The following is a 26246-nucleotide window of genomic DNA, read 5'->3' as shown; positions in this document are numbered from 1 at the left end:
GAGATAGGTGGTCGTTTTTATCCCTGTTCACCTAAAAATGCTTTAGACGACTGGCCCAAGGCGTTAGAGAAAGTTGGCCTTTGAGTTCACGTTGAAACCCGAGTGTGTCCCCGGACAGGACCCCGTCTAAGGAGCCCAGCAGTCGGCCGGGGGCCGGGCCTCTCGGGCGCGGTGTTTCCTCCTCTCGGGGACACGCAGGGCGCTCGGGGCGCTGTCCCGAGTCGTGTCGGAAAAGCCAACAGAAGTCGGGGGCACAGGAAAGAGGGAAAATGTATTTTGAATGTGGAATTCAGTAACAAATTTTACAACCAAGCCTTAGAAGGTGGGGTGAGGCTTTTTCAAGGGTTGAGTGCTTTTTTTCCTGTATGCCCTTGAAAGGGAAAAAAAAAAAAAATAACAACAAAACTGCATTTGGCAGTGGGGATTGGGAGGTCCAATGTTTTTATTTCAGTAATTAAACTGATGAGTAGCACATGACGTCATAAAATGTTCACTTTTTAGAGCAGATCTGAACTTTTACACAGTCCGTTTTAACACTGACATGCACGCCTGTATACATATACACTGATATGGTTCTAATTCTTGATTTAAAAAAATTAGAGAAAACTAAAATGTTAAATGTACACTATAATGAAGACACCACTGTAACACCAACCAGATGGCTTATAGTCCTTTGAAAAATACTTAAAGCCTTTTGAATTAGAGTGATCATTCATTACTTAAAGAAATTCTAACTGTTGAGGAAAGCAGCTCTTTGGCCCAGGGCAGTTTCCCTAATTTGCCTCATGGTAAGAATCTGAGGTGCTTATTAAGCATATTAATCTCCAGGGTCCAGTCCAGTCCTTCCGCATCTTAATCTCTAGAGAAAAGGTAGGAATCTGCAGCGACCCAGGCTGTTCTTATGATCAAGTTCCACGCCTGCCTAGTGAAATGGGAAATGGACTTTCGAAGTTAATCTTTTAAAAAAGTGTATGTGGGTAGAATTGATTCATTTGATCAGTTTTAATTTTTAAAACCCTTTATATAAACTACTTTTCAAATCATACTTTTATGTCCAATGGAAAAAAAAAAGATATACCATGTATGACAACCCAGTGTAAGGATTGATCTGTTTTTGCCCAATTTGAAAGTGAAAGTGGCAATTGATGTTTCTGTCTAAATATCATCAAGTAGTAATTATAAAAAATACTCTGCACTAAAACAGCATATAATTTTAAAGACTCAAATCCTCTCTTGACCCAAATATCAAAGTAGTTCTTGAGAAACTTCTATATCCCAGAAATAGAGGAACTTAAGATTTTCATGAAATCTTCATTTGCAAAAACCTGCCTGGCTTTCCCCTATGGTGACAAGATGGGTGAAAAGTGAAGAGATGGGTCCTTAAAACAATGGGTAGAAAAAGAGTGGCCTGGTGGCCCCATGATTGCTAACAGCAGCTGCGCTGCATTGCTGTGGGAGCTTTATGTTTGCTTCCTTCTAGGCTCCCAACAGTTCTGCCAAGTGGGCACCACCACCTCCCCTCACAGGTGAAAAGTCTGAGGCTTCGAGGGTTCAAACTCGCCCAGCAGCACACAGCTCTAAAGCTGGTTCCAACCTCTGTTCTCAGGCCCATCCGCCAGCCTGCACCCTGAGTGACCCTGCAGTGGGACAACCACCACATAGTCGCACTGTCTTACTGGGACCAAAGAAAATGAGATGTTGGGAAGTACCGTGAGTATCGATTACATTGAAATACGTCCCATTTCAAGTTTTCCTAGTGAACATAATACATTAGTATATGGCACACATTTTCCTTCTATGTGTATCCCTAGGATAAATTTCCATTGAAAAGCAGTTACAAGAATCCCAATCCTCTTAATATTTACTAGATCAATCTGTAAACTTGTGCAATCTTTCAATAAGCATTCTCTAGTTGTGTCCAAATAGTGTCCCCAGGTTAATTTTTAAAATTCCATTCTATTTAACCCAAAATTTTCATACATGGAAGAATGATAAATCCTAAAGAATTTTTCAAAGTCATTCTAAACTGCTACACACAGAATTCCGTTAGGATAAATTTTCAAGAGAATCAGTCATTTACTTGCTAACTTCTTGAAGAGTTTCTACATACTTGTGCTTTGGTTAAAAAAAAACCCAAAACACCAAAGCATACAAAATTAAAATTGTTGCGACGTGGGGGGAAAACAAATAACACAACACATTCAAAGTGATTATCCCTAAGGTCTTTTCAATCCATTGCACCCGAGGGTGAAGAATTTTATTGCCAGTAAAAAGCTTTGATAAGTTGAGAAAACATTGCATAATTAGTCACGAAGTTAGCAGTATTTGGCCCAGGAAGGTACAGTATGCCTTTAACATTGCATTGCGTCCCATAATTCTCTAAAACTCAAATTTCAAGTTTTAAGAACCTGATGGGATTCGAGGTGGATGAAGCTTGACAATTCTTTCACAGTAATACTGTTTGCTTAGACTCTAAAAATAAAGCTGAAATAGATTTTGCATACAACTTTGTATGTTTTTGTTACTTAAGCTTTCTCTCTTGACAATCGTTAGAGAATTACACAAATTGGGCAATCATTTTATTTTTAAATGATTACATTTTTTGTAATCACCAGTTTTGTCGGTTTATTTTTCCAGGAGAAAAACTAACATTTAAAGGGTCCAAAAAGAAGCCAATAAAATTGTTTGATTGTTTTTAGGGGACATTTACAAACTCGGTTCACTTTTTTTTTTTTTAAGAGAAAATATCACAGGGAGATAAAAACCAGCTCTACTCCCTCCCCTCAAAAAAACAAAAAACAAAAACCCAAAACCAAAAATACCCCCCACAGGCCATAGATAAAAATTACTGTAAGAATTAATCTCATTCTTAGCATGGGAAATAGCAAAATATCATGCCAACATAAGGAATATATACTATAACTCATAAATGCCTAATTATTAAAATAAGGACATAGTCATGGTTAGATGCAACCTAACAATCTTATATACGATGCAACTACATAGTGTATGATCATTCCTGATATATATTACATTCGACCCTCATCAAATTAAGCTGACTATGTATAAATGGCATTATAAAATCAACATTTTTTTAATCACAACAGTGTCGTGTCCCACTACCGCACAACCAGAGCATGCAAGTAACTATGCATTAGCTGTAAACAGTAAAGTGTCGTCACCTTCCAGAAATCCAAAGGCCGTGAGAAGTACATACGTAGTTCTAAACATCAATGACATTTCAGTGACTTTCAGATGGAACAAAACTAGATCGTATAAAGCAGCTTTGGGTACCTCTCAGCGTTCCCCACAAATACCTTGTAGTCACCCTGAAGTTAGCGACCTATCATTCCCAACAAGATCTGTAATGCTACCGAGTTCTCCTGAACCATGGTCAAGTTTAGGACACAAATGATCCTATGTTCCAATGTGCAAGCTGTTTTACATCACTTTTCCTTTGGGCCATAGTTCAGAGTTTTGAGTCATTGAGAACAGGCTGAAGAGGGGCAATAACCAATTAATTTTCACACTGGAGACTTTCTCTCATGACACTGATGAGTTCGTGTTGGAATAAGAATTCTGTAGGTGCTCGCCAGCTCCGCGCTTCTTGCTTGTGTTCTCAGAGAGAGAGTTGGCAGGAGGGAACCTGGGCCATAGTATAAGTCAGGGGGGTGCCGCTCTAAAATACCTTTCATCACATTTGTAAAGGTAGATAAAATCTAGCAGCTAGGAGATGGTCAAAAGAAGATGATTAGTTCTAAAAATGCAGATGGATCATGTTGGTCTGAGCCAATGGTTCCTTGGCAATTAAAAAATGACCACGTTCAAGGGGAAGCTGGCGCGCTGTAAAATCATTGTTGTAGCTCTTTCCGGATTCGTGGTATTGGAGGCCGCGCTGGGAAGGATGGCAAACGGATTGCTGGACGGGCTTTCCCATGCTCCATCTGCTTCGACAATGAGTTAGGCAGTTGGCATGGGCGAGGGGAAGGCCCTCTTCACTCAGGATTCTGATAAACCTGTGGAGCTGCACCTGCCATCCACCCAAATGGACTCATTTGGGTCTGCATTCCAGTTAGGTGGAAAATAGTCACATTCTCAAACTGACTTGGGTATGATACCGTCATGTGAGATATTTAAAGACATCGCCTACGCCCTACTAAACCAAAATCTTGCATTTACAGGTACAGTGAGAGAAAACAGCATTTAAAGCCATTGCAATCTGTTCATTTCCTGTTCATATACAAGTGATTTAAGTTTGCTTAGGAGGCAAAAACTGTACAGTTCTCATCATTCAGTCATTACAAAATGTCTTTCTTTAATGTCTTGGGATATAAACAGTTGGGTTTATACGAATTACATATTTTTCATCTGCATTAAGAAACAATATACATCTTTTTCCAGAGTAATTTAAAGTTTATCTAGGATAAGCCTAGGAGAGTCGAAAAAACTGACTTTATCACCCATGACCTTCAATACTGTTACTTCTAGAAAACTCATGAACATTCTTTGGCCACTTGGGTCACTGCCCACTTGGAGGGAACTGTACTTGGGTCCTGGGAACACACAGAGTTTTGCCTCCACAAAACTCGAGGCCACAGACCAGCCTTAACGGAAGCCACACACAAGGTGAAACAGCACAAAGGATCCAGGAGGGCTCCCCGTTTCTCAGACACAAGTTCCTTGGCGCGTTGAGAGGTGGTGCTTTCGGTTTCGGGCTCCTGATGTCTTGTCTTTACTATCCGAAGGCTTCTGCTGTGAAATATCTACTAGGGCACTGGCGATCGCAAGGCCTGGAAGACAAAGAACAAGGCCCTTAAATGTTTGGTTAGATCTTTCTAGGATGGCGACAGTGGTGGCGTACCCCTTAGCTTCACTGCTTTACAATCAGTCATCAAACACTTAGCTGTTGGAAGTTATCGAGTAGGTCACCCGTTACTTACAGAGTTTCTTAACTGGGTCATTTGAACCTAACACAGAGAGAGCAAGGATCTAACAAAGTGAACTGGCTCTGACTTCAGACAATCAAATTCGGTGCGTTATACAATATCACAGCCAGTCGTGGATGTGCCCCACAGCCTGGTTTCTGTGTCTCAACACAGGCTTGCTCTGGGCATAAAAGGACTTTCCAGTGTTACTATTGGTTTTCTTCCGTGTGGAACAAAGGTCACCGCACTAAAAGTTCTTTTAAAAATTTTAGGGTAGTTTTAGGTTTATAAAAAATTAAACCAATATTGATACATGATTATCAACTAAAGTCCATAGTTTACATCAGGGTCCACACTTTGCGTTGAATAGCTCTATGGGTTTTGACAAATGCATAATGCCGCACATTCACCATGATAGTGTCATACAGAACAGTTTCTCTGCCCTAACAATCCCCCGCACTTTATCAATATATTCCTCCCCTTCTCCTGGGCCTCTGGTAGTCACTGATTTTTAAAAAAATATCTCTAGAGTTTTGCCTTTTCCAGAATGTCAGATCAGCGAAATAGTAAAATATAAGCCTTGTCAGACTGTCCTATTTCACTTAGACGTAAGCCTTTAAGTTCCATCATATCTTTTTTTTTTGGCTCAATTGCTCATTTCTTTTTATCGCTGAATAATAATCCATTGTATAGATGGACCACCGTTTGTTTAGGTTTGTTTATCCATTGAAGGGCATCATGATTGCTCCCATTTTTTTTGCCAATTATGAATAAAGCTGCCATAAACATCCATGTGCAAGTTTTTGTGTGAACAGTTTTTAATTCACAAATGCCTAGGCTCATGATCCTCAAGGCAAATGGTAAGCCTGTTTCAGTTTTGAAAGAAACCACCAAACTGTCTTTCCAAAGTGGGTGCCATTTTGCATTCCCACCAGCAACGGATGCTGCGCCACATCTCTGTCAGCATTTGGTGGTGTCAGTGTCTTGGATTTTAGCCATTCTAAAAGGTATGCAGCTGTTTCATGGTGCTTTTAATTATTAATTCCCTAGTAACATTATGTTGAGCATCTTTTCATATGCTTTTTTGTTATATGCATATCTTCTTTGGTGAGGTACCTGCCATTTTTAATGGCGCTATTTGTTTTCTTATTGTTGTTTTAAGAAATTTCTTCTAAATTTTGGATGCCAGTCCTTTACTAGATATGTGTTTTGTAGATATTTTCTCCCAGTCTGCAGCTTATCTTTTCATTTTCTTAAACTGGTTTTAAGAAGAAGAAAGCAAGCATCCCAGGGATAAAGTTGTGCTATGCACAAGTTGGACATGGAAGAAAGATAACCTGTAGAAATTCAGCTATTATCTTAAATATAAGAAAATGACCTTGAGTATTATCAGTAGAATATCAAACACCAAAGGGACCCATAGCTCTCATGGGCAATAAAAAAATACTGTTGAGTTACATAGCGTTGTCCATTGATGGACAGGAACATTTGGTAAGATGTTCAGGGATAGTAAAGAATTTCCTAAATTTGTAAAAGCAGTGGCTCAAGCAGATACTCTGGTTCATCATAGCTACATGCGAATCATTTTAGTTTCTGTTGAGTTCCCTATAATTCTTGAGTAAAACAAAATGTACCAAATCAACACACTAAACTGAGAGGTCAGACTGTCTTCTGCAAGGTCTTGGGGGCTTAACTCCAGATTGAGCTGAACCAACCTGAGACCTCACAGGCACCTCAATGTGCTGCCGTCAGAAGGCCTCACTTTTGGACCTTATTCTATGTAACGTGCCATTAAATTCTTTTATTCCTGTGGGTCAATTTATTCTAAGCTGGTGTATAGGGAAATCAGCAGGGCCAAGTGAAATATATGCGGATGTATACAATTATCTGAGTACATGTATTTTTTTAGAGGAAAAAGGGAGCCTCAAGTGCATTTGAAAACAGAAGGGAAGGTATTTATGGAGACGGAGAAATTGATGGTGTTAGAGGGAAGGGATTAAAAAAATCACAGCTATCACCGGCTTAGCTAACAATCTTCCATATTTACCTTTTAAGGGTTGCTGTTAAATAATGTACTCTTTCAGGATATTACATATGATCCTGAATTTCTCAGAGACAGGGCAAGGTCAAAGGGTCAAAGTTTAAATAAAAATCGCTTTCTTGACCTTTGAAAAGCACATACGAACTTGAATGTCCAACACAGGTGTTTCAACCACTTATTCTGCTACAGGAAATACTTGGTTATTTCGTTAAGGGAGGGAGCTGAAGCACATCATTTAAGAGAAAACGACTGACCGTGGCTGTGCTAACCCAAAGTTCTGTTCAGACAGGCCCCCCAGTTCCCACAGATCTGCCAGCATGCTCCCGCCGTAATTTACTATCTCCTGTTATTCCACCCCTGGCACCGTCTTATCCAGAGGCAGCCAAAGATGACAAACAGCATGTGTGTACCTCCCTTAATGTGGACAGAGACCACTTACACTCATTTCAACGATCGCGGCTCCAAACATGAGCTCACATTACTCCTTAAGCTGTTGCGTGGCCTAGTCCGAAGGAGCCTGGAAAACACACACTTTCCCATTTACACGTGGCTGTGGGTTTCCCTTGCAGAAAATACACGCTGGCCGAGAAGTAAACAGCTGGGCTCGCCAAGCAGGAAATTTTATGCGAATCTGAGACTGTCACTGTCTTTGTATTTCGGGGTATCTGAAGTCCAAAGCCTAATTGAAGTAGCATCTCTCACAACATAGCCTGGGTTTATTAATGCTTTGTAAGCTTGGAAACACAGTCAGTTGAAAATCATAAACCATAAACCATACTCCAGTTCTTAATTTACAACTAGAATTGCAAATCATGCTTATTTTTAATTTGACAGCTTTTTGTCCCTTCCTGTGAAAATGGAAAGTCAACTGCATTTCAGATTCGGCATGAATGGCGATGGGAGTGTAGGAAACCTTCTATCCCTCCCCCCGTGCCAGCTGAGGGCCCACCAGGTGACTTGCAGAGGGTGCTCAGAGCGCCACTTGCCCAATTTTCATTCAGATTTAAGCATGTGTATTTTACTGCACCACACAGCTTGTGGCATACCATGAGTTATTCTGCTTTATAGATCCTGTAAGTTGATTAACAAGTAACACAATAATTGTAACAGCTGTGTGTGTGTGTGTGTGTGTGTGTGTGTGTGTGTACCTGTCAGATTGTTGGGCACAAGATTTTATTACTGTGCTTGCATCTCTTCATATTTTAATATTTGCAGAACTTTAAACAACTACCACCCTGAAATTGCTAGGTCTTTGTTCAACCTATAAGAGGGCCTGGACATGAGAGTAAACACAAGAGATAAGGTCCCTGTCTTCCCGAATTGCCTAGTGTGTGTGGAAGACTCATTAAAAAAGAAAGAAAAATTAAAGTAATTTCTATCATTTCCCTTCAGCATACTTTATTGTAGGGAATCTCATTTTCTTAATTGATAAAAAGAAAAGCCAAGTCAGTGGCTCTTTCAAAAAGACAATATTACCTCCCCTTCTGCCGCAATGTAATATTGATATGCTGGTGATAGACTGAATATCCAAATAGGCAATGGCCAGACCATGTGTAAAAACAGAACCCTGGCCCACAGCTGCAGCAACCTGCCCTGGAAGCCAGCCCCTTATCTTCAATAACCAGCACAGGACACCCACCTGCCATGTCAGACTTGTAGGAAGTCAGATTGCCATCTCTAATAACAATTGCGAAGTCAAATTATTAGCCCCGTAGCCATGGGCCCCGAATACCCAGGACTTGGTTAAGAGCTGACAGCTTCTGTAATTTTTGTCCCTGCTTCTACCTGAGGACCAATCAGAGAAAAGAAAATCCACACCTCTAACAACCACACAGGATGCTCTGCTTCTAATTAGCCTGCCTCCTGCTTCCCCAGGCCAACAGCCTCAGTCAGGCCCACTCGAAGCCGCCCCCTTTCCATTCTAAAGGGCGCCCACGCAGTCGCCTCTCGGATCTCTGCCAAAACACAAGCAAGCTGGGGCGCCGGCTCCCTTGCTATGTATAGCAAGTTCTGAACAAATAGCCTTTACTTGTTACTTGGTTTATTTTCACACTGGTGATGAAGAGCTAAACATAGCTTGAGATCTTTCCTGGATTTAAAAAAATATGAGTCAATTAATTCAAAGCAACTCAGAAATAAGTTCCCTGTATTGCCCTTTGAGGCAAATGCTTTCTCCTGGTTTAGCTGTCCCAGGGAACTGTTTCTGGGTGAGCAGTTATCTGGTGACGACCCCACGGTCCCCGCACTGTAGAAGGAAGTCCCTCTTTCCTCCCCATAGGATGCTGGGCAGTGGCTCCCACCGGCGCCCTTGGAGTCCCATTAAAATCAGGTCACTCCAGAGGACCATTTTTCAAAACATCACACAAATCATCTGATGAAATCCACTTACTGTGTTCTCTGGGCCTAGCATAGTTCTTGTTATCAAAGCAATACAATTAACTGGGGGAGCAATTCATTATTTCAGGCCGGTGGTCTAAAGGAATTTCATCTACCATGTCAAGATGATGCACAGACGCCGCGGGCGAGCAGGATCTATATCCAAGCCTGCGGTAGATTCAATAAAAATGCTGGGGGTTGAAATATTTATTGTAAGTTTTACCTTTTTGCTCTCGTAGTTCTTAAATACCAGACACTATGGCATCTAGATTATTGAAATACGAATTATAAACCTCATAGGAAAGGAAGTACCATCTTCTGTTTCCTGTTCCATTTTCCATGGTCCCTTGGGGTTCACACTGGTGTCTGCTCATGTGGAGCCCCACGGGGGGCTGCTCGGGGTCACCCAGGACAGGGCCAGCCTGGAAGGAAGCGAATCCCCCTGGCACCATGCCATGCGGATTCCCTTCAGAATGTGGGCACAACTGAGCCATCACCGGATTGGATGCTAAGAGCAACCACAGGTATTTTGTAAATAAGTAAAAGATGCACCGAAATCAGATCTTAACCCAGAACCTTCAAAAAAGCCCCACTATTTTCTTCCTAAGATTTCAGAACTTTGTTTCTCGTAACCACATGTAGGCATGCCCTAAAGAAAATGCAGTGTAAATGTCTAACAGCTAAATATTTGGATGGTGACTGTACCTTTTTAAACCGCTAAATTTGTGAAGAAAACCACCAAGGAGAAACATCAGGAATTTAGTTACCTTTAGAAAAGCTCTAGTTTTTTCCTAATGGAAGTAGGGTGATCTTAGATTCCGGCAGTAACAATCTAATCATGAAATTACTGCTGTGTTTTTTACAATTATGCAGAACAATTAATAAGTACAGTAATAAAACACTGCACATCAAACGCAATGGCCTTGGAAAGAACACTCTCACTTTATATACAAACATAGCTCTTCCATTTTACATTTGAACAAAGCCTTGGAAAAGTCATTCATTTTGGCATGCTCTCCTCCCCAGTCTGTGTAAGAGCAGGCCCCACTATATATTTTAATTTTCCAGGAAAACAGCTTCATTAGGCGTGAAAGGTTAATTGCGGGTTTAAGTGGAGCTCGGGGAACGGCGCCGGGCCTGCAGCGGATTGCGCAGCCTGCTCGGGAAGCCTTGAGTGAGGGCTGTGGACTGTTTCCCCCGCCGAAATGCTTTACTACCTCATTTACTATCTGCCTTCTTTTACGGCTTGTATTTGTAGTTCTTCTAAGCCTTTAATGGCTACAGTTTTATTTCACAGTAATCAGATTTAAATGGAAATACCATGCTGGGATGTTTAAATGTTTTTCCTTCTGATTGTCTGTAGCTACATACCACCAATCAGAGTCCTGGCGATCCTTCACGCGATTAAGAGAGTGACTTTGGGAAACTCTGATGTTCTGCAGACTCTATCTATTGTGCCGACTTAATTGAACATTCAGTGCGTCCACCCTTGCCAATGTGCAACTGGGGCTGGATGCATAATTAGAAAATATGCATTTCCATTTTAATTTATCTGTTGGAAGGGCCAGTGCCACTGAAGTCATTATTAGGCAAAACTCCAAAGGTTACATTGTTGAAGAAAAATTGAAATAGTTCAAGTGCTGAAAACACCGGGATGACAAATGGACTAGTCACATTTGTCTGAAAGTCTAAAGAAATATTTCTCTTCACCTACTAAAAACCAGTGACAACTATGGATGTCAATGTTTAGGTAAGGATAATTGTATTCTGGTTCTAAATTTTTGTTGGGCTTTTAACACATGATACTATTTTAAAATTTCATTTAAAGACACACTGTATGAGTTCTCGGAAATGCAGTCCTACCCTAGCAACACAAATGCCTGTTCCTCTAACATGGCCAAGTCCTCCCTAAATTTTATGTGAACTGCTCCCTCATTGGTTAGAATGTGCAGAGTAAGTAATGACCACTATGATCTCAAGTCGTTACTCAATGCAAATCTTCATGGCTTTTTACCAAGTAAAGCTTCTTTTAGATCTTATCAATTCTAATTTTAATCACATACTAGAAAGTTTTATTTTGAAAAAATTTGTGGTATTTAGAGCCACAAACATTATAAGAATCAGCCTTGCAGCTACCTTACAAAGTGGTTAAATACATTCCCACATGATATTCCCTCTTCGTAAGCCAACCAGGAAAACGTCTCCTAGTATTATCTTCCTTCAATTAAAAAAAGGTTTGACATATGATAATCCCTATTTTAAGCCTTAATAATCCTTAATTTAATTTAACTGAAGTACTTACTGCTCATTGAAGAAATTGAACTATAGCAGTTTTGTAATAATAGGAATCATTTATTTTCCATTAGGTAGGGACATTGTACTTTAGCATTTCTGGTGGTGAAATGTCACTGGTTGCTTTAAATTAAATGAGCTTATGTGTGACAGTATTTTATAAACTGTGTTTATGATGTATTACACAAAGTCAATCACTTCCATTATAAAACAGTTACTACTACTACTACTAATACAAAATCAAAATTAAGTCACAAATGTCCAGAAAACTCCCAAATCCTAAATATCAAAAAAATTCTTTGTAGAGCAAATCAGTTCCTTCAACAATTATTTCTTGAGTGCCTATTATACACATGCTAGGCACTGCTCTGGCCTTTCAGCATTTAGCAGTGAATAAGACGGACAAGACATAAAGGACTCTGTTCTTCATGGAGCTTATGTTATAGTGGATCAAGCTCGTGTATTCTTTTGACCAAGTTATTGTGATGATTAAGTGGAAAGGGCTTAGAAATGTGCCTGGCACGGAAGTGCTAAAAAATGTCCATCATCTGACACAATATTATATATGGAACAACCTATAGATGCCGCCAAAATCTGCTAGAACTGATAAATAAATTCAGTAAAGTAGCAGGATACAAAATTAGTATTCAGAATTTGGTTGCATTTTTATGCACCGATAATAAACTATCAGAAAGAGAAATCAGAGAAAACAATCCCGTTTACAATTGTGGCAAAAATACCCCAGAGATAAATTTAACCAAAAAGGTGAAAAAGACCTGTATTCAGAAAATTATAAGACATTAAAGAAAGAAATTAAGGAAGATACAAATAAGTAGAAACATATACCATGTTCATGGATAGGAAGAGTTAACATCATTAAAATATCCATACTACCCAAAGCAATTGGCAGACTCAATGCAATCTCTATCGAAGTACCAATGGCGTTTTTTCACAGAACTAGAAAAAATAATCCTAAAACTTATATGACACCACAAAAGAACCTAAATAGCCACAGCAATCTTGGGGGAAAAAAAGATCAAAGTTGGAAGTATCACATGGATGGACTTAGAGGGTATTATGCCAAGTGCAATAAGTCAGTCAGAGATAGACAAATACCATATGATTTTACTTATATATGGAGTCTAAAGAACAAAGTAAAGAAAGAAACAAACAAAACAGAAAAAGATTCATAGATACAGAAAACAAACTGAGGGTCCCAAATGGGAGGGTATATGGGGATGGGTGAAAAGGTAAAGGGATTAAGAAGTACAAATTGGGCCTAGCTGGGCATGGCTAAGCGGATGAGCATCGATCTAGGATCTAGATCGAGGTTCAATTCCCAGTCAGGGCACATGCCTAGGTTATGGGCTTGATCCCCAGTGGAGGGCTTGCAGGAGGCAATGATGACTCTCATCATTGATGTTTCTATCTCTCTCTCTCTCCTTTCCTCTCTCTGAAATCAATAAAAATATATTAAAAACACACACACAACAAATTGGTAGTTATAAAATGGTCATGGGGATATAAAGTACAGCATAGGGAATATAGTCGATAATACTGTAATAACTATGTATGGTGCCAGGTAGGTACTAGAATTACCAGGGGAGCACTTCATAAATCATATAATTGTATAACCACTATGCTGTATACCTGAAACTAATAATATTAAATGTCAACTGTAGTTGAAAATGAAAATATATTAAAAAAAATGTCCATCATGATTGTCAGCAGCATCATTGAGTGAGAAATTTGAGGTCAAATAGGAAGCAGTAGACAAAACACTGGGCACCCAAAATTTTGCCTGTATCCTTTAGTAGCATTCACTCATTCATTCAAAACTTAGGATGCCTACCATGTGGAAGGCCAAATAAAGGGAAAAATTTGATAGAAACATGGAATCATGGACAGCATCAATTTTTTAGAGCAACATTGTCAGTGAGGTATTATGTCCTCAAGCCAGAATTATTTTGATGTCTTGGGTAATAAAATTGAGAACTTGCTCATGAAGACACAGATCACTTATATGTGTTCCCCACTCATTAAAAAATGTGAAAATATTTAAAATTGGTAATGGTAAAATAGAAGGACAATATTAAACAAAGGAATGTTTATATTGATATTGCTTGGGTTACGGGAAATACTACTAATAATTAACATTTATACATATTTTTTTTTAGAATTAAAAATGCTTTCACATTCATTATCTAGGTTGTTCCTTAAGACTGTTCCCTTGGAAGTGGGTCAGGAAGCTATTTTTATTCTTGCTTTGCAGATGGCCAAAAGAGGCACAGAGTGATTAAACAACTAGCTCAGGCTCATACAGCTGGTGATAGTGGTAGGAGGGACCAGAACCCAGGACTCCAGATCCCTTGACTTGCATTCTATTCACTTTAGAGCCATTAGGAGGAAACTACTGCTTTGGTACAAATGACTACCACATGATTTTAAACCAAAGAAAAACAAAAATTGGTAAAGGCGTGAAATCAGTTACTGTCGAAGGCCTTCATTAATGCTGATGGTAACGAAACAATTATAATAATATAAAAAACAACTATTGTGTTAACATTGATTGAATGCTTACTGAATGCCAGGCACTGCCCTCAGGACTTTGAGGCGTATTTTACCCATTTATGCAGCAGAAAGGAGTGGATGACAACACAGGTTATATCCATAAACATATATTGAGGGCATATTGCAGGCAGCGTGGTTAAAGTTGGTTGTTCTCAAAGGGTCATTACCAAATAGCATCAAGGTAGGGCAAGAAGGTGGGAGCCTCCTAGGTTTGCTAACAATTGCACAGACGCAAATTCTATGAAGTAGGCACAAGGCATGAAAGACAGAGAGAGGTGAGATCTCTGAGATGCGTGTGGAGGTCAAAGATTCCTGGTGGAGATGATCTCTGAGCTGAAGCCTGAAAGATGAGGAGGGACTAGGCAGATGAAGAACCCTAGCATGAGGGATGTGGTATCACGAGGGGAGGGGGCAGATCTTGGGTGGAGAACCAACAGTCTCTGCCACTGGCGTGGGGGAGGCCACCCTGGTAGAAAGAACAGAGTAAGGAGAGAAGACCAAGGACAGGGCTGATAATGGAAGAGGGGATCCCATGAAGAGACAGGAACGCCTGGAGAGGTCGGAGAAGGCCAGGACCGAGATTATCCAGACGCTGTGAGAAGACAGTCAGTGGCTACTCACAACCTGTGTATCCTATTTTTGTTTGCAACCAATAGTCTCTGAATTTCTTGACAACTGTAAGCCAGCCGAGTGTGTGGCTTCCCAGCTGTTCTTGATGTGATCTCCAGGATGTCCCTTGAGTGATTTCTCTTGGGAGGAAGGTGGAGTAGGTGGCTGCTAAGGTCACTTCTGGCTCTACAGATGTATGACTCCAGCAGGCCGGCAGCGAGGACCCAGATATCGCCCTGACCTCTGCTCTCTCAGGGGCAGCGGGGACGGAGGGGGGGCTGCCGCAAGTGTCACCGTGAGGTCGGGGATGGCTGGCCTCAAGGACTTTCTCGGTAGACACGTGCGTGTATTGCTGCTAGTTTAGGACTTGCGAAGGACTGGACATACTTTTGCCAGAGGGGGAACCACACTGGTAATAGCGGGTGTGGTTTGTGCTTCGTTAGGTGTGGTTTCTATGATGCCAACAACGCATGTCAGGAGACTGTAAGTCTCGTATCAGAGGAGGAAGGAGACTGGGCAGTGGCCGAGGCCAGGCTGGACTTGATCTCATGTCCAGGAATCTCCGAACAACCTAACAGAATTTTCTAAAGTTTAGTTTTCTAATTCTTTGCATTATTAATACAATTTTGCCTTCAGATCTCTGCCTACCCCTCTCGGCGGGCTTGAAAGTAGGGGCTATGTTTTTACTCACCTTGATATCCCGCACCTAGTCTAAGGTAGGTGGTCAATAACCATCGCTCGAACAAGAATTAAATGCTGTATCACGATGCTTTGTGCTGCTAAGGGAGTGACTTCTGGTTAGAAGTCTCAGTGTCATTTTACCTTAAAAGTATTTGGAAATATTGGCCCTCCTCATGTTTCTCTAATCCCTGCATTTAGTTGCAGAGAAGTTCCTAAGTGGGGGGGGGTAATGCGGGGGGGGGGGGGTGACACTGCAGCATCAGTGTGGCTAGAGTTAATCTACTGTCCAAGAAGGTGACCTGGGGAGATTCTCCTGCATGGTGCCAACTGTACTCCAGGTGTGTCCGCGCCCCTTCCTATGGGCTGACTGTGGTTATGCCCAGAGACTGAGAGCTGCGCCAGTGGGCATCTGCCCAGTATCTTGGTTTTCATATCTGTGGTTGTGTGTGCAATAGTGATGAAAAATTGAAACAGCTGCCACACTTGCTTGGCATCAAAGCATGAGCAATTCAACTCGCCCTGAATATCTTTGGAGAGACTTGCAGTTACTCTAAATCAACTTTGGAAGTCGCACCGTAAGCTTCCCTCAGCTCCCGAATGGACCACTTCCCAAACGAAAAACTTGGTTCACCTTTCCCTGGAGATGTGTACAAAGTTAGAGCCGATACAAAAACACATTTTTTTTTTTTTTTTTTTTAAGCTCAGATACTTATGTATAAGAAACTAGATTACAATTCTAAATCAGGGTAAAATAGCATTGGGTGGTGGATGTGAATAATTTCTTTCTATAGCATTTATATTAAAGGACTTGAGAGTATAGGAGACAGACACAAAGCTTAAAATATCATGTAACATAGATACACCACACTGAATATTGGAAGACGAGCTGTCAACTAAATAATGAATTTTAGTATTGTCCAAGAGTGATGCTCCTGCTCCCCTAAGTTCACAGCAATCAATATTTTAAAATAATTTCAACATTAAAAGAAACTGAAAACACACAACTACCTCTGCAAAGTCAAAATATTATTTTAACAAACTCCAACAGTAAAGCAAATTTATGCCTTTCATTTAAAACTCTCAGATCATAGGGGAAAAAAAACTAGATAAAATTATGCAAATCCTCACTTATAGCCATTTAGATAAAATGAAAGGAAAATGCTACACAGAATCATGATTTTTTCCCATTAATGCTATTACAGATTGCTTAGACCTTACCAAAAGTTATTATAGAAAACTTAATGGCCAAAGGCATTTTAACAAAAACACATGTGTCTGCAGCCAAACCGACCCCTGATAAATTCCCTTTGCCGAAGGAAAAGGCTATAGAGTTGGACGGTGTATTTCTCGAAACAGACTTCAAACCGTTCCTCTGGCGTTGGCTAAGTGATCCAGGGCCCCAGATAGTGCACATCCTCTGCAGTAAGTCATAACGCGGACTTTCAAGAAGGATTTTGTCTAAATTACCTCCTTTAATCTCACAGGATAGTGTAAGAGAAGCTTTCATTCTCAAAGCAATTTTGAGAGTCGGACTGAGCATGTCCCATAAACGCTAACCTTTCTGAGGGAAAAGGCATCATTTTACCCCACTTGGCCACTGGAAACAATCGGAGTGGCCTCTGAGCTACTGTAAATTAGAAGTGTCCCAAAAAGTAGGCACTAGAGGGAACCTTTTGAACTGTACAGGCGGGTAAATCACAGAGGGAGCAGACCCGAGAGATCTGGGGCTTTCTGACATTATAACCAGGGGGATAAACACGGCCCTGAGTTCACTCCAAGTTGTCTCCAGCCACAGAGAGAGCTCTCCTAGATCGGTCCCGCAAGCCCTGGCTCCAGTTTCCTAAGTGATCTGTCAAGTGTGTGTGTAAAAGGGACATCTTGCTGACAGTGGGTTCCCCCTCGGGTGGCAAGGAAAGGGGTGAAACGATGGATGGAGACAGGAATTCCTACGAGCGCTTGTCCTGACAGAAGGCCTACTGGAAAGAGACCCGGAATGTCATCTGGGGGGAGATGGACGACTTTGCCTGCTTTATTAGGCATAGTCACTTTGGATGTTATCTGCCTACTTTCAGTAAGTGCCTGAGCCGGCAGAAAGATGAAAAAAAACCTGCTTTCAGGTCAATAAAGGAAATCTCTTATGATCAATGGTAGATTAGAGCAGACTCTTCTGAACTGTGTGGACCCCAGGCTGCATTCTCTAAAGGGTTTTCAAATTAGTCTTACTCTGAGGTCTGGGCAAGGGGCCAGTTTACCACCCAGATGCTGCTGACATTCAGCCCCGATGGTCAATGAGTTCCCATAATTAGAGAATTTATTTATTTTTTTTTAGTAAAGAAAAGACTTGCATTTTAGAGGCATTCTATTGAACAAACCAGAGAAGTATAGCTAAAGTATGGTACTATCAAGGTCTTAAAAAAGTATATATATAATTCATCAGATCTGGTTACATATTCTTTCACTTCAAATCCTTAATGATTAAAGGTGGAGAAATGCAGATTATCGTTTTTATTTGCAAAGGCACTTAGGACTTTCCCTAAACACCGTCAAAGAGGATCGTGAAAGGAGGAACTATAAACGGCCGATTTATAATTAACAAGGTCCACGAGTCTCCCCTCCCTTCTTTGGTAAGAGACTACTACCTTTTTAAAAGTGTCTACCAGGATCCCAATTTGTCAAATCAGAGAAAAAGCAAGTCCTCTATGAATAATTACAGATTTTGATGAATTTCATTACATCCCCGGTTCACTCTGTGGAGTTGCAAATAGCCAACCAGTTGTTTTCTTTCTTGGGTCAAGTCCTGACCGAGAGAAGAGAATGGAGAAGTGGAAATGCTGACCGGGAGCCGATGAGCCGCAATGCCGAAGGACTGCCCCCCCTTTTTCAGAGCGAGTGAGGGTAACCTGCAGGAATGGAAGGTCCGAGTATGAAGAGATCCGGGCAGCCCTGATGCGCTGTCTCTGGCGGCCATTCGTGCGGCCCGACGGGCCCCCGCCGAGGCCAGGGCTACGCCCTTAGATCTAAAATGGAATTTCAACCCAAATCAAAGCAACGGCGAAGCTGTCGGCTGCTGAGGTGCTCGGCTGGTTGACTGAACTGTGTGGATCGGTCTCGTTACGGCGCCTCCGTGGTGTGACCGGACGCCGCTCCGCAGTTCATGACCCAAGACAAGAGGTGTCACACTCCGACCCCGACGTGGCCTTTATTCAGATGTGCAATCGAACATGGAGGGAGCAACTTAGGGGGAAACGTCTAATGAACCTCTAGAATTACTGTGGGATGAAACAGATTACCTAGTAATTTGAATTGATTTGGGGAAAGGCAAGTTTAGAAGAAAGAAGACAGGACATAGGATGCCACATGGAGATAATTGTAAAATACGGAGCGCTGGCATGAAAGTGTGAATTGGACACAGCTCATCAAGCACAGCCACACCCCCCGAGTCCAAGTACATGAGAAAGTATTTCCGAAACTCCCTAAAATGGCCAATATCATAATATGCATGAATCTATACTATATTCTATGGAAGGATTTCAGCCCCCCCCCCGCCCCCCACTTCACAAAGTGCTTCCTTCACAGGGCTATGCAACCTTTCTCAAACATTTATGTTGGGTTGGTATTTGAAAAGAAAGGTGCACTGAAAAGAGGAAATATATATTTTCCATATACAAAAGCAATCTGTTCAACTTTCCATCTTTAACATCTCGACATGTGTTTTGTTCTAGTATTTCTCAAAATTAGCTTCACTATAAAAGTTCATATTAATTATCCCATAATGTAGCCTAATCACTGCTGACATTTTGAAAGGAGATGTTAAGGAAGCCAAGATAAAAACTAAAATGTGGGTGAAAATATTACATATGTTCCTCATTAAGGCCTTCAGGGCTCCTCCATGGGCTCACTTTCTCTCAAAGTAAAACCCAACAGTGAAGACTGTTGGAGGCTGGATCTACTACCTGGACCCTCCGACCCGCTCGAGCACGGATCCTTTGTACTCGGCACTTCTCTAGTTCTTAGATGGTGAGCCAAAAGATTTTGGATGCATTTCAGTTTTAATTTCTTTGTTTTATTAAGTTTTATGACTTTCAGTATGACATAAAAATAAGATGGACTGTACCAAAGATTTACGCGTTAGACTTCTCTTTCTCAATTTAAATGATTAGAATTATGTGAGCACTAAATCTAACCTGGCACTACCTTTTAAATTTCATGACCCATGCAAACATTAATATTAAAAAAACACGTACTTTAATTAAACAAAAACTCCTAAACCCCAGTATGAAGTACATGTAGTCAAACTTCGCGTCTATACATTTTTTCCTTTTAAAAAAACGTGAGCATAATTAGCCCTGATAGTTTGTTTACTTAGTCAATATAAAGAGTCAATAAATGCAATTAAAAAATGTAATTTGCCAAGAAAAGTCAAAATATCTCCTCGTTGAACTGGGTGAAAACCAAGCAGAAATGCAATTAAAATACAAAAAGCAAGAGAAGATAGTGATTTTGATTCTCTCATGTTGTGCAGGATAAGTTTTCTATAAAATGGGGCCTCCCACTTTATTCCCTTATTTCCTTATTTCCATAGAAACTGTTTTACTTCCATCCAAGATGGGGCATCCAAACAAAGGAAGAGACAGTGATTATCAGAAACCGAATCTGGGGCCCTTAGTTTGAGATAATTCACTAATCAATAGACAGTTTTCTTCTCAGGGATGCACAGGAGCAGACATTTATGAAGGAACTTTTCAGAGTTTCATACAAGGCAATTACTCCAGGCCTCACTACAGGACATTGCATTTTAATGAATTTCTGGACAAGTCGCATGGATTTTATGTACGGCGAAGCTTATGAAGTCTAAGGTTTTCTTTCTGCCCATGTTATTAAAATTTGTATCTGAATGCAGTTCCTTTCATTAACATTAAATCAGTTAGCTGTAATTTATGGAAAAAGACCGCTAAGTTTTACCACAATAGTGTGCACAGCCTTAATTTGCATTCATGGAAAAAACACAATAAATTAATTTGCTAGTTGGAAAGGATTTGACAAATGCATTAATCATGAAGAAACTACACTCGGTTTCTTTACCCTTCCTCACAAGGAGAGATGTAAGACAAGGGACCACTGCTTCAACACTCTCGAAGCAGAGAGAGATGTAATGATAACAGCGGGGTAGTCTCCGAACCGGGGAACGGGAGCTGGAAGGAGTCTTGGAAAGTCCCTGGTTTCAGAGATGGGGACAGAACAAGTCTGCCTCAAACACTGTCCCACAGACCAAAGCAGTGAAGAGGGATTTTTTTTTTCTTTCATTTTCTCCTTTGGAAACCACCACAAAAGTTAGAATTATTCCAGGACTGACCAACTGGCTTTTAAATGCCTTAAGTTCCTCCCAAACCAAATTGTCTCTCATTTCCAAGGTTTTAAGAGCACAGTCTGAGCTCAGAGATGATGCTGAATTATAACATGAAGCATTTATGGCAGAATTTAGATTTAAAAAATATATATATATAGCATAAACACAACACTAAAACTGTTCCCAGCACCTACATGGATTCTTCTGACAAGTCAATGAAATGCTGTCAAGTGCATTTACAAGTTGGGATCACTGTGAAAAGGTTTGGGTGAAAGAACATTCAACAGCAATGTATTGCATTGTAAATATTTCTTTAATTTGGCTACTTGTCCTTTTACTTCGTTTTATTTTTTTTTCTCTTAGCATCAAAGTTTCGTTTTGAGAGGCAGGTGAAGTCGCAGCTCCCCGTTATGACTCCTGTGACACGCGACTCTCGTGTGCTGCTTGGACAACCCTTCCCTATTTACCACACGAGGTGTTCCTATGTCTTTAGTGCTTTCTATTTAATGTACATTTTGGCATTACTAAGGAACTACCAAAGAAATGACTAAAAGCGATAGTAATCACAATATTCTCAGCAAATGTTAAAACTTTATCAGTCCCTTTTGAATGAAATGTTCTTCTAATTTTTGACCCGCTAGATACATATTATATACATGTGTCTGCATGTAGCATATATAATGTATGCAGTGAATACAACATATATGTTACAATTACTGGGTTGTATGAAGGTGTCGATACAATGATATAAATCATGGGGCCACTTCAATAGAGCCACTTCACCATCATTAGAAACATTGTGATCTTTAAATGCTTTGATGAGGAAACACTGTAAGCGCACACAGAAGGATCCTAACAAAAAATCAAAGAGCACTTCGTGGTGCACACATGTTGAATCACAAAAATAACCCATACTCCCCCTTTACTGTGGGTTAAAGAAGCACTGATATCTTATCACTATGAAGACAACAGCCCACATGCCCACTCACTACACAGGGGTTGCATTTTCCTTGTGCTAAAAATTCTAAATTATTCTTAGTCCATTTGGCTTCATTTCTGTAGAAATGAACCTAATTTCTTCCTCTCCTAACCTCTGACTCTTTTCTCTTTAAGTTATTCTTTATGTGAAAGAGCTTGCCTTATTTCTTATTTATTTATTTACTTATTAGCTTAAAAAATTTTTAATCTGCTCTTACGGGGCCACATATGCCAGCAGGAAAAAGGGATTTTTTTTTTTTTTTTTTGCTAGAGATAATCTCTACTGACCTTTGAGAGAGAATATTACTCTGGTTACTTATTTATATATGGAAAAGAGCTGTGCTATTTTATCTTAAAGGATACATAATTTTGATGGGCTATTTATCTTTAGAAAATTTTACAAAATTCATTTTTTGCTAAGTGATCAGAGACAAACTACTCATCCGTCTGTTTTTAAAATTTTTATTAACCCATACATTATCCCAGCTGACAAACTGCAGCGTTTCTCTAAAAGCTGAGGCTTAAGATAAAAATAATTTCCCAAGCTCAGGCAATGCCAAGCGGCCTACGTAGAGCCGCAGAACTCCTTTCACTTCAAGACCATCTCAGCGCCCACATCCCTGGAGCGGGCGGGGCTGGGCGCGGAGGGGCCGCAGAGCCGGCGCCGGGCAGCACCGTCTCCGCTCCGGCCCGGCCAGGAGGCGGGCGGCCTGGGGCGGACGCAGGCAGAGCCTCCCCGCCCCCCCCGCGCGTCCTGGTCATCGGCCGGGAGCGACAGCCTCGGGGTCAAAGACAGGCCTGCGCTCACAATATTCAGCTCGTCTCTCTCCTTAACGCTACTTGAAAACGGGGAGTTATAAAAATGCTGTGAAACGCAGGATCATCAGAACGGTGATTCAGTCCCATCACACTTCTCCCGCTGTTGATACGAGGTTCACGTACGTGGCACCTGCTAGTTAATGTCCTCGACGCCTGAGCGGCCCCCTTCAGGCTCCAACCGAGACAGCTCCAGCTGGGAGGTCAATGACAGATGTGGTCACCCAACGACAGCCTGTAAAGCCTGGGAACAGAAGCAGGGGTACAAGAGGACACCGGGGCCCTGCCATCGAAAGATGTCGCCACCGGGGCCTCTAACCTCCTTCAGGAAAGTTGTCATTTACAGTCTTCTTTTTATCTTTAATACGTATCAGGGCATACAGAAACTTCTGAGACAAAAACGACAGCAGAGCTGCCCCGGCACCCATCTCCTCTAGACTCCGGCTCACGTTGTCCTTGCTTTTGTCGTTCAGTCTCCCTCGGCCTCTTTTTAAACCACCCCCTTCGGGTCCCGGCTTCCTGCACCTTTAGAAGCAGCTGGGTGACGGCTGGCATCTGACATCCCTGATTAAGCAATTGCATTATCTAAACTATCTTCCAGTCTTCGGGGACGTCCTTTCGTGAAACTTCAGAAACGTCGACTGAAATTTGTCTCATGCTCTCTCATTCTGTGAGCAACTCCGAATGTCATCTCGTGACCCGGTCCCGTGGACCTAGAGGGACCCGCACGTGGTTCCAATAACCGCTGCTATTATGTGCTCTTCTTAACTTCTCCTTTTGGTTCGTAGATCATTTATATTTAAATGTCTTCTACATATGCATCAGTTACAGGAAGAAGTACTGATATTTTGATAATTTTTAACGTCTTCATTTTTCTCTTAAAACTTTTCCGTTTGCCATTTTAGCATCAGTATCTATAAAATATCGGGTTTATATGAATTTTTATGTATACAGAGTAGAAGAGCTCCCTCTTCTATTAATGTGTCCATCTCAGGTCATAAAGGTGTTTTTACTGAAATAGCACAATGGAAATAAATCCAGATTTTGGTGAAACAATACAAGGTCCCTTCAAGGGAAAGCTTGAATCCATTTCAGGGACTTTGGGGCTGCTGTGCCCCTGCTAAGAGTTCTCCTTGGGGGTTTCTATGAGCCTCGTGCCACATCAGGCTGGCTGGGAAGCTGGGCCCCTCTCAGACTTCGGGCGTCTGTAATGCAGAAAAACCATCAGGTTACCCCCAGCAGGCCACGGTGGGGTGTCTCAGAGTTACAGTCTTAGCATTTCTCTCGCCCACAGTCCGGCTTTGGCCATCCCACTGGAGGTGCTGTGATAACTTTGGCTTTGGCTGGCCTGAGTGCCACGAGGAGCGGCAGGGATGACTGCGGCGAGGTCAGAACACAGCTCCCCTGCCCGTGTGCGAGTCGGCCTGAGCTTCCACCCGCTTATGAGCACGGAGAGGTGATCAGAGGACAGCGTGCACCGGAACCACCAGCTCCCAACACTGACAGCCAAGCCCTTCTCGCGGAGAGGAGGGATGCGAAAAGTGGGATCGAGGATGACACGGGAGAAGCGGAGATCCCACATTTACCGTTTTATCGTAGCTTTTTGTATAACTTTTTGTAGAGCATGGGTGACAGTTACACTCTGCATCAGAAATATAACTGAAAATGTTACTCTACATTGAAAAAACTGCAGATCCCTGAGCTTGCTACTAATTTTAATGTGCTACTTTCAAGCCCACCACAGACTGAAACTATGTCTCTTTACTCTTATGTCAAGTGATACCTTATATATCATTGGGTTTCCTCTTGTTATTTTGAAGCATGACTGTTCTTAGGTTTCAGAATCAAACTGGCTTCTTACCTGGCACAGCTGGGAAGAAAAACCACACAGATTTGCTCATTACAGATTGGGTCAAAATTGGTCCTACTATTTACCCACCGGGATGTGTATCATTATAACACACCCACAATGGGCCAGGCACTATCCTGAACACTTGAATACATTAACTAACCCTTCCTCAAACCTGCAAGGTAGATGTTATTAGCTTATCTTACAGATAAGAAAACTTAATCCTGAAAGAGGTAATAAAATACTAACAGTAATTATGGTAGAACCAGGATTTGAATCCAGGCCTGTCACTCGGCCACACCGCCTCTCAACACATATGCGATAATGAACCGAGAGCAATGGTTCTCAATGTTATGAGACTCAATGTGCTCCTTTGAAAATATTTTGTAGTGTTCCTTATTATCTGAAAAAAAATCACAAGACATATGACATATAAAATATTTACTCAAATAGTTTTCACTCAAGCGATATAGTGTTTTAATTATAAAATGCAGAGTACATAAAAGGAAAGTAACTTTAAGCTAATGTGTATTTCAATATGTAATGCTTGTATATGGCGATATCAGAAATAGTCAGGTACTTCCACCTATTTGTAGAATCACCAGGCAGCCTTCAGGTAAAAATGCAGATTAAAAGGAGTGTTTTATTGGTGACTCAATATGTGAGGGGCCCTGTTGCCATTGAGGTGGTTTTGAACAACTCTAGAAAGGTTCTAAGCAGCAACAAAAAAGTATAATCTATCAACTTACACAGTGGTTCTAGTTTTGGAAAATTAGTATATATCAAAACCATAAAAAATGGATTTTAATGTAAAACAGAAGCTGTAAGTTCAGCCAATATGAACAGTTCTTGTTTTTATCTTCATGAATGTCCAGCAGGGCACTCTGAACTGAACGTGAGATATGATGAGTCTTAGTTGTGTGGTGCAATTCAGTGTTTACAGGGCATCGAGGATCCCTGTGTCCTGGCTACATAAAATTGAGTGTAATTCCTAAATGTTTGGACTTTTTGACGAAAGACTTAGCAGGAAGTAATCAGGCATGTGGAAAGCTTCCAACATGCCTTCTGCACCTACACTGGAGAAGTCAGCGCTGAGATCCTAAGGAGCAGAGCTGTACTAGAAACAGTCCCCATGCGCCGCTCTTCCTCCGGGCTCAGTGACACTATCATTTCTTATCAAGTGTGTTCTATGCAGTGTTTCAGCCAGCTTTCCAATTCAGCTAACCTTCAGGTTCTCCGGTTTCCTATTTACTTGTGCTCCCCAGTAGAATCTGAACACCCTATTTGCACGAACACAATCTGTTGACCTCTTATCTCTCGAAGATCTGCGTGTGAAAACTCAGGCTGGTGCCGACTGCCGCCTGGAGAGGTGGCCTCGGCGCCGGTGATCCCTCTTCCCACAGGGTCATCGCAGTTTCACGGCTGAGCAAGGGCCAGACATTTCAGCCATTTACAGTCACGTTCTTGCGTTTGCTCATTACCTGGGAATATCTGATCCACTCATCATGTGAAAGAATTCACCGACTCCCTCCGCAGAGCAAGGGTATGAAACACTTAAGGACCACGTTTCCTCTGCCTGTCCACATTCTGTTCATTTATCCCTCAAGTCCCGGCCTAAGGCCTGATTTCTCCAGCAAGCTCTTCTGCTTGATGACCACCGACGTCACTAGAATTTCTCTCCTTCTGAAGTCGTTTACACCTGAAGCTTGTACCACGTAATTCAACTTCTGGTGGTTTTATTGTTTATTGTTTTATCAGCTA

General features: G+C 41.3%; 1 protein-coding gene across 1 annotated transcript in view; it reads right to left on the bottom strand.

Annotated features, from left to right (window-relative positions):
• Positions 1–424: 424 nt before the first annotated feature.
• The window catches only part of ATRNL1 (attractin like 1), a 350792-nt gene continuing 324970 nt past the window's right edge, over positions 425–26246 (bottom strand). Inside the window, exon 29 of the mRNA XM_087823974.1 lies at positions 425–4790. Coding sequence (XP_087680100.1) covers positions 4666–4790 — 125 coding nt within the window. The 3' untranslated portion in view covers positions 425–4665. The remainder of the gene's footprint in view (positions 4791–26246) is intronic.

This window comes from Miniopterus natalensis, chromosome 14, assembly GCF_054644295.1.
Source record: "Miniopterus natalensis isolate mMinNat1 chromosome 14, mMinNat1.hap1, whole genome shotgun sequence".
Taxonomy (NCBI): Eukaryota; Metazoa; Chordata; class Mammalia; order Chiroptera; family Miniopteridae; genus Miniopterus; species Miniopterus natalensis.
The sequence above is the reverse complement of the archived record's forward strand: the minus strand, read 5'-3'. Positions and strand labels throughout refer to the sequence as shown.